General features: G+C 62.7%; 3 protein-coding genes across 3 annotated transcripts; all 3 read left to right on the plus strand.

Annotated features, from left to right (window-relative positions):
* Positions 1–477: 477 nt before the first annotated feature.
* Positions 478–1728, plus strand: SPEM1 (spermatid maturation 1). The gene is made up of 3 exons (XM_044250585.1): positions 478–621; positions 722–779; positions 989–1728. Exons 1-3 carry the CDS (start codon positions 478–480, stop codon positions 1726–1728), a joined length of 942 nt encoding a protein of 313 aa, XP_044106520.1.
* A 1955-nt stretch (positions 1729–3683) lies between these two features.
* Positions 3684–5529, plus strand: SPEM2 (SPEM family member 2). Its single transcript, XM_044250587.1, has 3 exons — positions 3684–3821; positions 3978–4035; positions 4187–5529. The coding sequence occupies exons 1-3, from the start codon at positions 3684–3686 to the stop codon at positions 5527–5529; spliced, it is 1539 nt and encodes a 512-aa protein (XP_044106522.1).
* A 710-nt stretch (positions 5530–6239) lies between these two features.
* SPEM3 (SPEM family member 3) lies at positions 6240–10613 on the plus strand. The gene is made up of 3 exons (XM_044250255.1): positions 6240–6377; positions 6520–6577; positions 6676–10613. The coding sequence occupies exons 1-3, from the start codon at positions 6240–6242 to the stop codon at positions 10611–10613; spliced, it is 4134 nt and encodes a 1377-aa protein (XP_044106190.1).
* Positions 10614–10977: the final 364 nt, after the last annotated feature.

Genomic DNA, 10977 nt, shown 5'->3' on the forward strand with positions numbered 1-10977 from the left:
AGGGCTTCCACTTGGCCGGTGAGGGAGAAGGAGGTGGTCTGAGCCCACAGCCCATTTCCGGGAGCAGCTCAGAGCGCAGAAAGGGGGGAGTGGGTGCTGGGGTACGGTTGCCATGGTAGTGGGGTTGTGCGGGGAGTTCCGATCGGGGCCCAGGTGTGTGCAGAGGCCTGAGGCAGGTATAGAGAAGAAAGAGTCTGGGCTCGTGGGGGCAGACCTAGACAGGCCAGGGGGCGCAAGGGCTGGTCCAGGTGACAGGCATGCCAGGTGAAGGGTTCGGCCTCTGCCAAGGCCTGGGCCCAGGCTGGAGGGCCACCCACAAGCCCAAGACTCTGCCTCTTGGCACATTGTGAGGGAGTGCCCCGGCATCATTGTGACCCGCTTGCCCCCAGGAGCCCCTGGGGTAGGGAGGCAGGCTGGTGGCTACTGTGGGCACAGTGGGCTGGGGGCCTAGGGGCCCCGGTGGCCCTAGGGACCCCCATGGCCATGGCTGAGCGGCCACGGCCCGGGTGGGCGTCGTATCACAGCTCCAACAGCAACAACTGTCAGGACCTAGGCAACTCCATCCTGTTGCTACTGGGTCTGGTCATCTGCATTAACATTAGCATCAACATGGTGACGCTGGTCAGGGTGGGGCCAGGCGGGTGGGCGCTGGCCTGAGGGCGGCGGCGGGAGGCCTGGTGGCCAGGGCCGGCCCGGGGTCATTGTGTCCTCCCTCACCCAGCTCTGGCGCAGACTCCGTGGCTTCTTACACCAAGTGTTCCATATTGTTTATGAGAAAGGTAAGGTAAGCGGGGGGGGGGGGCAGGAGTTGGGGACGGGGGTGGGGGTGCGTGGGGGGCACAGGAGAGGCAGGAACCTGGTGAGCCAGCCCTGAGCTAGAGCCGGCCCCTTCCCCTCCCACTCTCCCCTCTCAGCGGTGGAGCCTCCCCCCTGCTCCTGCATACCCGCCAGCCTCTCCACCAGCCTCCCGCCTCTCCTTGATCTACAGAAGCTTCTAAGCCATCCTCCCCGGGGAAGCCGCCCCAGCCTCCGAAGCAGAGCGCCCCTGCAGTCCACCTCCGATGTACCATGGACCCTGTGAAAATGACCGTGACCCCCCCACCCAGTCGCCGCCACCGCCACCGCCGCTCTTCAGGCCGCCGTGCCCACCGCCCGGCAGCCTGGGTCCCCGACACGGACGACGAGGAGAAGCCCCCACACCAGCACCCAGCAGTCTGCTCCCACCACTGGGATCAGCCCGCAGACTGGCAGGGCTTTCAGTCCACGCAGGGGTTCTGGGCTCCCTGGCCCCAGGACGCCGCGGAGCCCCCTCCCCAGACCATTCGCTTCCAGCAGGCCGTGGAAGGCGGGCCCCTGAAAGCGGAGATGCGCTCAGAGCTAGGCCTTGAGGCATACGTGTACCCGGTGAACCCCCCGCCCCCCAGCCCACAGGCCCTGAGCCACAGGAACAGCGGGGTGGGGCCAGGGGCCCAGGCTGAGCCGGAGCCCTGTGCCCCTGCCCCTGCGGCCCCACCGCCAGTCCTGGGCCCTGCCCACGTCCCCGACATCCCCCGGCGCCGCTCCTCGGGCCGCGTAGTATATGACGCCCGAGACGTGCGGCGGCGGCTCCGGGAACTGACCCGCGAGGTGGAGGCCCTGTCCCACTGCTACCCCCTGGGCTCCCCGTCCAGCAACGCCGTGGAGGGGACAAACAAGGGCTGGGTGTACCGTTCTGTGACAGAGGGGTGACTGGGACGAAAATAAAAGGAAAAGAGGAGGTGGTCCGTGGTGGTGTTGGGGAAGCCAGGGCCCCCACAGAGGCCCTGGTGACTCAAAGAAGGGTTTCCCTGGCCACAGGGGCCTCAGGAGCCCCAAGGACCCTCGTCAACCTCCTGGCTTCCCTGGGCCCTGCCCGCAGCTCTCTCCTAGCCCCTGATGAGGCAGGTTCCCACCTGCCACTCCCCTGTTTGCTCCCCAGAGCAGCCTCCCAGGTCCCGGCCCAGATCCTTAAGCTGACCTGCACTAGAGGGGAGACCCCCATCCCTGTGGCCCTAGCCCCTCAGCGGCCTGGTTTCTGCCGGAGCCAGGGCTGGGCTGTAGCCCCCAGGTGTGATGTGTGCCCCCCCCCTCCAAGCCCTAGTTTCTTTGAGCGGGGCTGCTGGGAAGGAGGGCGTCCAGGCCTCCCCACACCCCAGTCAGGACCGGAAGTTCCTGTAGCCGCGAGCAGGCTTGGAGCCGAGGACCACACACGGGGGACATTCTTGAGGGCTGCCCTCTGAGACCTCACTGCTGCGGTTAGCACCTGCCTGTCACCAAAGAGGAGACTGAGCCTCAGGGAGGAAAAGTGACTTATTCACAGTCACACAGAGTCAGCCTGGCCCCTCAGGCTTCCACCTGCTTCATTCGACCACGGGAACTCGTCAGAGCATCCCAACCACACGCAGCAGGGAAACGCAGGCCCTGCCTGCTCCTAGATGGCCCACGTCGCGCACACACACGCACACGCATGCACAGACATGCAGACACGCACACAGCCGCCCATGCGCCTGGGAACTGAAGCCATGTGAGTGCTCCCCGGCCAAAGGCCGCGGACCCCACCTTCCGTAGCAGATGCGTGCGCGGAATGTGGACAGGCCTTCTGAACAACAGAGCAACCCGCCTCTTGCTCTGTTCGCTTTCACCCGACATCATTGATCACTTTGATTCCGTTCAGTGAGTGAGTATCGAGCACCCACTACGTGTTTAGGGGCTCGAAGGGGAACGCAACGCCCACTGGATGTTGCCTTATTCCGGTCGAGTTGTTCACCCATCGTGCAGACAAATGACTCAAGGACCCCAGGGCGCCACTTCCAGGGGCCCCAGTGATGAACCTGCTTTTGAACAAGTCTCCTTTGTCAACAATGACATCTCTTTGTGCTTTGTGAATTTCGGGAGGTTTTCTTAAGGGGGCATCTAACAGTTCTCCGGCTGGGAGGGCTAGGTCAGTGGGAGGGCAATTGGTTTGGAAGCAAAAAGAGCACGGTCGGGGGGGTGGTCCCTGGCAGATGAAAGCAACCGGGGCGAGTGGGAAGTCAGTCTTGCTCCGAAGCGAGGGGACCAGTGGGCTTGGTGACCACACTGTGTCGGCTGCAATCCTTGGCCAGAAGGGGTGGGGGAGGGTAGGTGCTAGACGAATCATCATCGCAGTGAAACAGGAAGGACGGGGAGGGAACAGCACAGTGGGGTGACCCCGGAGGGGACCCATGCTGTCACCCTAGCTGCTAGCCCCAAGTAGGCATGGGTCGAGGGGACAAACTCCACAAGCTGCCTTGATGTCTCATGAGAACGACGACTTGGGAGGAAATTCTTTATGGACCGTTCAAGCCCTGTGAAAACCGTCTTACAACTATAGTGACCCTATTTTCAACTCACGAATCCGGTGGCGACTTAAGCAGGCCCTTGTGGGAGACAGAGACAGACTGAGCTCTGGGATATCCGGGGACAGGGGCCCCATCAAGTGGCAGCCAAGGGCGGCCATGGCCATCTAAGGGCGAGCCGCCTGGATAAGAGTGGCCACCTCTGCATTGTGACTCCCCACAATGTGCCTCATTATGACCCAGACCCCTCACCAGCTGGTAGCTGTCCCCAGGTCGCCGCATGAGTACAGTGTGGTCGGGGCTTGGGGGGGGGGGCGGTGGCCCAGGTGGCCCTAGGGCCCCCCCACCATGGAAAACCAGCTCTGGTATGACAACGTGGGGTGCTGTAATCAGTATCAGGAACATCCGCAGGATCCCGAAGATGTGCTTCTTCTGCTGGTGGGCCTCGTCATCCTGGTGAACATTGCGATCAACGTAGTGACCATGGTCAGTGCTGGCGGCGGGCCGCCCCCACAGGCAAAGGGGGGGGCACCTGCACCTGCAGGAGTGTGCTCTTGGCTGGGAGCCAGGTAGGAGTGTGGCGGGGCAGGGGGTGGGTAGAGAGATGCTCAGTCCTCACTCCCGCCCTCCCCCCACCCCCAGATGTGGCATGGACTCCAGAACGCCTTAGACAAGATGATCTCTTGGACTAATCAGAAAAGTAAGTATGGTGGTAAGAGAGGTCGGGGACACGGCCCCCTTCCTCCCACCCCAACGTCACCAGTACAACCTGAGAAACCTATGCCGTCCTGTTCCCAACCCGGAGCTCTTTTGACAGTCGTCCCGACCTCACGGACTCTTGTCACCCCCAGATGAAACCTCCCAGCCTTGTGAAAGTCCCACCAAGGATCCCCCTGCCAAGCCCCAAGACGTCCATGTCCACTGCACCCTGGAGCCCATGGAAGTGAAGCTGGCCCGGCCGGTGTGCTACCCGTCCTCCTCCTACCACCATCTCCGCAGCTCCCCCTCCTGCCGCCGCCGCCGCCCCCGCCGCCACCGCCACCGCCCCCGCCCCCGCAGCCGTGGCCCCCGCCAACGCCACGGCCACAGTCACCGCCACCACCACCACCACGACTCTTGCAGCCACCAGTGGGGGCTGAAGAACCAGAAGCATTTCTGCCACAACCGCTCAGCCTTCCGCAGCCACCATCAAGGCCGCAAGATGTCCCAGCTGCGGGTGGTGCCCTCCTTCGGGGGCGACCTGGACTCCTACCTGGAGGAGGAGGACCTGGCCTTCCCACACCCCAAGTACCCACGGTGCGGCTGGGGAGGGCTTTACCCGCAGAGGGGCCTGCCCTCCAACGTGGGGTTGTGGGGCCGCCGGGGCGGGATCCTGGCCAGTCTGCCCCCGCCCTCCCTCTACCTCTCGCCAGAGCTGCGCCGCATGCCCAAGCGTGTGGAGGCCAAGTCGGAGCTGCGGCTGCAGTCCTGCGGGCCCCACTGCTCCCAGTCCCGAGTCTGGGGCAGCATGGAGGTAGAGCAGTGGGCCTCACCTCCACCAACCCTCCGCCGGCTGCCCCCCAATCCCTCCTGGGTCCCCGCGGGGTTCAGCCCTTACCCCTCGAGCGGCCAGCTCCTCTATGACTCCTGGGACCAGCGGCGGCGGGGTCTGGAGGGCTCTGAGCCCCCGCCCACCCTGGTGCCCCGGGGCTCCCGGCCCGAGGCCCGCGAGCACTGCTCCCCCCAGGCGCACCGGCGGAGCGTCCCCAGCCACACTTACAGCCAGCCCAGCCGCAGCCCACACCCGTCCACGGGCCACCTGAGCTACAACGCCCGCGAGCCCCACGAGGTCCGGCGCCGGGCGGCCGAGTGGGCTGAGGCACTGCCGGCTCGGCACCCTCTGATGACTTCCACCTCCCTCACCATGCTGGGCGAGACCACCTACCAAAGGGCCCCGGCCCCCTGCTCGGCCCTGCTCCCCCATTCCTCCCAGCCCCTGCCTGAAGCCCAGGTCCCCGAGCCCCCCCAGCCCCAGCCCACCTTTCTGCCGCTCAGCAGGAACCCGGGGGGCACTGCCAGCTGCCAGGTCTACGACAGCCTGGAGCTAAAGCGGCAGGTGCAGGAGAGCCGAGCGCGGGCCAACTCGCTGCCCCCGCCCTCCGCCTCGGCCTCGAGGCCATCGCTGCACCGGAGCCGGACCGGGAAGCTTCACTGACCCGCGGCAAGGGGGGGGGACGCCACACAGAGAGGCAGGAATAAAGAGCAACAGAGTTCGGGAAGCACTGTGGTGTGTTCTGCGGCTGGGAAGGGTCCCTCCTCCTGTCAGCCTGCGTCCCCGTGGCTGTGGCCTCCGTCCCCCCTGGCAGGACCCTGGTCCCACCCCGTGCTGCCCTACAGGGCCCTTGCAGCCAGGAGACTGGGAGACCTCCACCAGCTCTGGGTGGCTGCTCTCCCTGGTCTGTAAGTGGGCTCCGCAGCTCAGCCCCACACGACACGGTGAAGGTCAGATTCCAGGCCCGTGCGTCCTACGTCCGCTTAGATCCAGGGCCACTGCCCCATGGAGGGCAGGGAGAAGGCCAAGGCTCTGAGGCCAAGGTCTTCCCAGCCTCGGGAGTGGCCAAGGGGACGGACTGCATGAGTGTTCGAGGGAGCAAGGTAGGGCAGTGAGGGAACAGAGGAGGAATGAGGGCCCCAGGGCAGGGTGCTGGTTTCCAGTCCTGCTGGACTTTGGGGACTCAGGTGAGGAGAACCTGGTACCAGAGCAGGCCGTCCTAGGCCCTCCATTTCCTCCCCTCCCTCATTGTGACCCAACACCTGCCCCATTGTGACCCAGTCCCTCCCCCCCTCCCCCAAGACAGGAGTCTGGCTCCTAGTGAGTATGTGGGGGCCACGGGGGGGGCCCAGGTAGTCCTGGGACCCCCGGCCATGGGTGAGCGAGCCCACCACGGAGCTCAAGTGTGCTCTGGCACCAACCCCAGGAAGTGCCAGGACCTCGGAGACTCTATCCTTCTGATTCTGGGCAGTGTCATTTTGCTCAACGTGGGGATCAACGTGGTGACTCTGGTCAGGGCGGGGGCAACAGGGTTGGGGGAGCCCCGTGGTGGGAAGGGGCCGAGGTGGGTGGGCTGCCGGGATGGGGCTGAGCACGGGCTGGGCAGCAGGGCTCACCGCACGTCCGGGCTCCCCCCTCCCCTGCTCTCCTCAGCTCTGGAGGCATCTGAAGAGCTCCCTGCGGATCCTTTTCCATCATTTTTTCCCCAAAGGTGAGTGGACCTCAGCAGGGCCTCAAGGAATGTGGGCCCGTCCCCTCTTTCAGCCCCTCAGGAGCCCTGGCCTTGCCCCCTCCCCACTGTGCCCGCAGACAAGCATCCCAGCTGTGCAGGCGGCCATCCCATGTGTACCCGCTGCTCCATGGACCCCAAGAACCTGTGCTCGAGAGTCTCCTCCCGCTTCCACCGTCGCCCCGGCTTCCTGGCCGGGCACCCTAACCATCTCAGCTCCTGGATTCCAGACATGAACGACGAGAAAGCTTCTGGGTGCTGCTGGGTGCCGCCTCCATGTGGGCACACCGGGGCTCCTGTGGATGCTCCCTGGGGACCGTGGAAGGAGGGGGTGATGGGAGCTGGGGAAGCCTCCCAGGTCACAGCCTTAAAGGCCCAGGCCCCCTTTATCTCCAGGCACCAGACACCTTCCCAGTTCCCCAGGATGAGCACGGTGGACGTGGTTCCCCTCCTCTTGCCCCATGAGAGCAAGACCAACACCCCAGACTATGACCCACCCCGTGCCCCCGCCCAGACCCACACCCACTCCCCAGCCCATAACCCTGAGCACACCCAGACCCAGACCTCCTTCCCAGCCCATGGACCTGAGCACACCACCCCCAGGGCCCAGGCCTCCTTCCCAGCCCATGGACCTGAGCACACCACCCCCAGGGCCCAGGCCTCCTTCCCAGCCCATGGACCTGAGCACACCACCCCCAGGGCCCAGGCCTCCTTCCCAGCCCATGGACCTGAGCACACCACCCCCAGGGCCCAGGCCTCCTTCCCAGCCCATGGACCTGAGCACACCACCCCCAGGGCCCAGCCCTCCTTCCCAGCCCATGGACCTGAGCACACCACCCCCAGGGCCCAGCCCTCCTTCCCAGCCCATGGACCTGAGCACACCACCCCCAGGGCCCATGCCTCCTCCTTAGCCCATGCCCCCGAGCACACCACCCCCCAGGCCCAGACCCTCCAAGCCCATGGACCTGAGCACACCACCCCCAGGGCCCAGACCTCCTTCCCAGCCCACACCCTGGAGCACACCACCCCCAGGGCCCGTGCCTCCTCCATAGCCCATGCCCCTGAGCACACCACCCCCCAGGCCCACACTTACTTCCCAATCCAGGCCCACACCTCTTCCTTAGCCCATGCCTCTGAACACAACAACCCCCAGGCCCAGACCTCCTTCCCAGCCCACACCCCTGACCACACCACCCCTGAGGCCCACTCCTCCTCCCTAGCCCACGCCCCTGACCACACCCCCCAGGCACAGACGTCCTTCGCAACTCACACCCCTGAGCACACCACCCCCCAGGCCGACCCAGCTCACACCCTTGAGTATAACCTGCCGCAGGCCCAGATCCATTCCCCAGCCCAAGCCCCGGAATACCACTCCCTTCAGGCCCATACCTACTCCGTAGCCCTCACCCCTGAGCACATCACCCCCCAAGCCCATGCCGCTGAACACACCCCGGCCCTGGTCCATGGCCCCGAGCACACCGCAGTCCGGGCCCATACCTACTCCCCAGGCTTTACCCTTGAGCAAACTCAGCCCACTCCTGCCCAGGCCCAGAACCCTGAGCACCCCTCAGCCCATCCCCTGGGTCACACCCCTGAGCATGTAATAGCCCACAGTCCAGCCTGCACTCCAGCCCATGCTCATCTAACCCACACCCATGCACCTCACCCCCTGGTGCCCTCTCCCACCTCTGCCCCAGCCCCTCCCCCAACGACCCTTGTCGCAGCCCCTCTCCCAGCCCCTGGCCCATTCTCTGTCCCAGCGCCTGGCCCAGCTCTGGTCATGACCCTGACGACCACTCCTGTCTCCACTCCAGTCTCTGTCACCACCCGTACCCCCATCCTAACTCCTATTCCCTCTACCCTGACTGCCTTTGGCCAAGATCTCTCCACTGGCCACGTGGTCTACGATGCCCGCAGAGTGAAGCAGAGCGTACACCATATGTGCCCCCCTCCGCCCTCTGGGTATTCCAGAAAGGACATGGGCACCCTCCGCAGGCCCCAAGAGGGGCAGGGTCTGGACAGCTCTGGTACAGCGGAGCCAACAACGAAGCAACCCAACAGGGACAGTGCCAAGCACTCCACAGGCTCCGTCCTGGGCTACCTGGAGTTGGGGAATGTGGAATGGAAGATCTCGAATGATGCCAAAGACAAGTTCTTACAGCCCAAGATCTTCCCTTATCTTAGCTTCCATCCCTGCAGTTCAGAGAGGAGACGCACAGACTCTCAGACTCCGGTCTACCCCAAATTCCTCGTCTACTCCAAGGAGGCCACACCTTCTCAGCGTTGCTTTCATTCTCCGACCACTACCCAGAGCTCAGTGAGCACCATCTCTCCCCCGTGCACTCTTTCTCTGCCTCTTATGTCCCCCAGATCCTTTGTCCCTCATCAAGCCTCCAACCACCAGCAGCTCTCCAATTCAGTGCGACCCCCCACCTTTCCCCCGACCTCCAAATCTTCTCAGTCCGTCTCCTCTTCCCAGTTCCCCATCCCTCCGCACTTCTCCAAGACTTTCCAACCCCCAATTCCACCCCAGCCCCCTAAACTTCAGGGGAGTCTGGGCCTCGACCAAGATTCTGGCCTCCAAAGGACTTCAAGCCTTTCAAAGGACTTGAGAGTTCCCAGGAACCCAGGCCTTGCTGAAGATCCAGGCCTAAACAAGCCCCCAGGCCCTACTCTAGACTCTTCTCTCTGCAAGAGTCCGAGCCCTTCTCAAGATTCTGGACTTCACAAGAATCTGGTCATTACCCAAGATTCTGGCCCCCAAAAGAGCCTAGGTCCTACTCAAAATGCAGGTATCTTTAGAAGCCCATGTCTCACCCAACCTTGTAACCTCCACAAGGACATACCATTTCCCCAAACTTCTGACACTCAGAGGAATTCAGGCTTTATGCAAAACTCTGGCGTCTGTAGGAATCTAGAACAAAACCAAGAGACTATACACCATAAAAGGCAAGATCTCTCTCAGACAACAGGCCTCCATAATAGTGCGGGACCCTCTCAAGATTCTGGAATTTACAAGAGCACAGGTCATGCTCATGAGCTGGGAGTCTCCAGGAGCCTAGGCCTTCCCCAAGATCCTTGCCCACAGAAGAGCCTATACCAAGACTCTGAAGTCAACAGGTGCTCAGGCTTGATCCAAACCTCTGGTCTCCTTAAGGGCTCAGGCCTTACCCAAGACTCTGGAGACTACAAGAGTCCAGGCCTGACACAAGCCATTGAAGTCGAAAGGAGATGTGGCCGGACACAAGACGTTGGAATTTACAGGAGCCCAGAATATACCCAAGACCCTAACTTCCACCAGTACCCAGGAATTAATCAAGATCCTGGACCCCATAAGGGCTCAGCCTTTACGCAAGACCATGTTCTCCCCAAGACTCAAAGCCTTATTAGGGAATCCAGCCTCCACAAGGATTCACCTCTTATCTCACATCCCAACCACCCCAAGAACCCAGGCCTTGCTTTAAGTACCGACTCAGAACAAGTCTTGGGCCTCCCTCATACCCCAAAGTCCTCACTGTGCCCGAAGTCATGTGCATCCGAGCAGGCTCCCCAGAAGGAAGACCCACAACAGCGCCTTCCATGGCCGCCTGTCCCACCTAGTCAGAACTCCAGCTCACCCAAGCCCCCGGCGGTGATCTACAATGACCTGCAAACCTTCTCAGAGGTCCCTTTGCTAATTGAGCTGCAGCCATCCTCCCGGCGAGCAGGTGGCCAAGACTGGGCATACCGTCCCGTGGATCCGGTGCCTTCAGCCTCCCAGAGCTATCGCCAGATGTCTATGCCTCCCAAAGTCAACTGGAAGCCCTACTGCCCTGGGTCAGGCACCCGGGTCGGGCATGTGGTCTTTGATGCCCGCCAGAGACAGTTTGGGGTGGGCAGGGACAAGTGTGAAGCTCTGTCTCCCAGACGCAGTCGCCAAGAGGCGTGCAGCAACCCCCCGGAGACCACCAAGGAGTGGGGATATCAGAGTGTGATGAGAACCTTGGAGAAAGAGGGGGCAAAGGTGCATCAGGAATAAAGAGGCGAGAGAACGATTGTGTGGTTGTTTGGGGACATCCCACCCTAGCCCTGTTCCTGATGCTGTGGCCCCCCACAGGGCCCGATGAGGGCTGCTACGCTATACCTGCCCCTGTTTCTCCTGCATCCCTGTGTGGTGGAACCCCAAAGCCCAGAGCTGCCTCATCCAATACAGTGGCCATTAGCCAAATATGGCTGTTAAAACATAAAATTAAAATTTAGGGGCGCCTGGCTGGCTCAGTCAGTAGAACACGTGACTCTCGATCTCAGGGTCGGGAGTTCAAGCCCCATGTTGGTCATGCATGGAGCCTACTTAAAAAAAGGAAAGAAAAAAAATGTAAAATTCCGTTCCGTCTCATTACCTA

Source organism: Neovison vison, chromosome 5 (assembly GCF_020171115.1).
Source record: "Neovison vison isolate M4711 chromosome 5, ASM_NN_V1, whole genome shotgun sequence".
NCBI classification, from domain to species: Eukaryota; Metazoa; Chordata; class Mammalia; order Carnivora; family Mustelidae; genus Neogale; species Neogale vison.

Coding starts and splice junctions, on each gene's coding strand:
- SPEM2 (XM_044250587.1), top strand. CDS start 3,684: ATGGAAAACCAGCTCTGGTATGACAACGTGGGGTGCTGTAATCAGTAT. Junction 3,822..3,977: donor CGATCAACGTAGTGACCATG/GTCAGTGCTGGC, acceptor CCCCACCCCCAG/ATGTGGCATGGACTCCAGAA. Junction 4,036..4,186: donor CTCTTGGACTAATCAGAAAA/GTAAGTATGGTG, acceptor TGTCACCCCCAG/ATGAAACCTCCCAGCCTTGT.
- SPEM3 (XM_044250255.1), top strand. CDS start 6,240: ATGGGTGAGCGAGCCCACCACGGAGCTCAAGTGTGCTCTGGCACCAAC. Junction 6,378..6,519: donor GGATCAACGTGGTGACTCTG/GTCAGGGCGGGG, acceptor TGCTCTCCTCAG/CTCTGGAGGCATCTGAAGAG. Junction 6,578..6,675: donor CCATCATTTTTTCCCCAAAG/GTGAGTGGACCT, acceptor CTGTGCCCGCAG/ACAAGCATCCCAGCTGTGCA.
- SPEM1 (XM_044250585.1), top strand. CDS start 478: ATGGCCATGGCTGAGCGGCCACGGCCCGGGTGGGCGTCGTATCACAGC. Junction 622..721: donor GCATCAACATGGTGACGCTG/GTCAGGGTGGGG, acceptor TCCCTCACCCAG/CTCTGGCGCAGACTCCGTGG. Junction 780..988: donor CCATATTGTTTATGAGAAAG/GTAAGGTAAGCG, acceptor CTTGATCTACAG/AAGCTTCTAAGCCATCCTCC.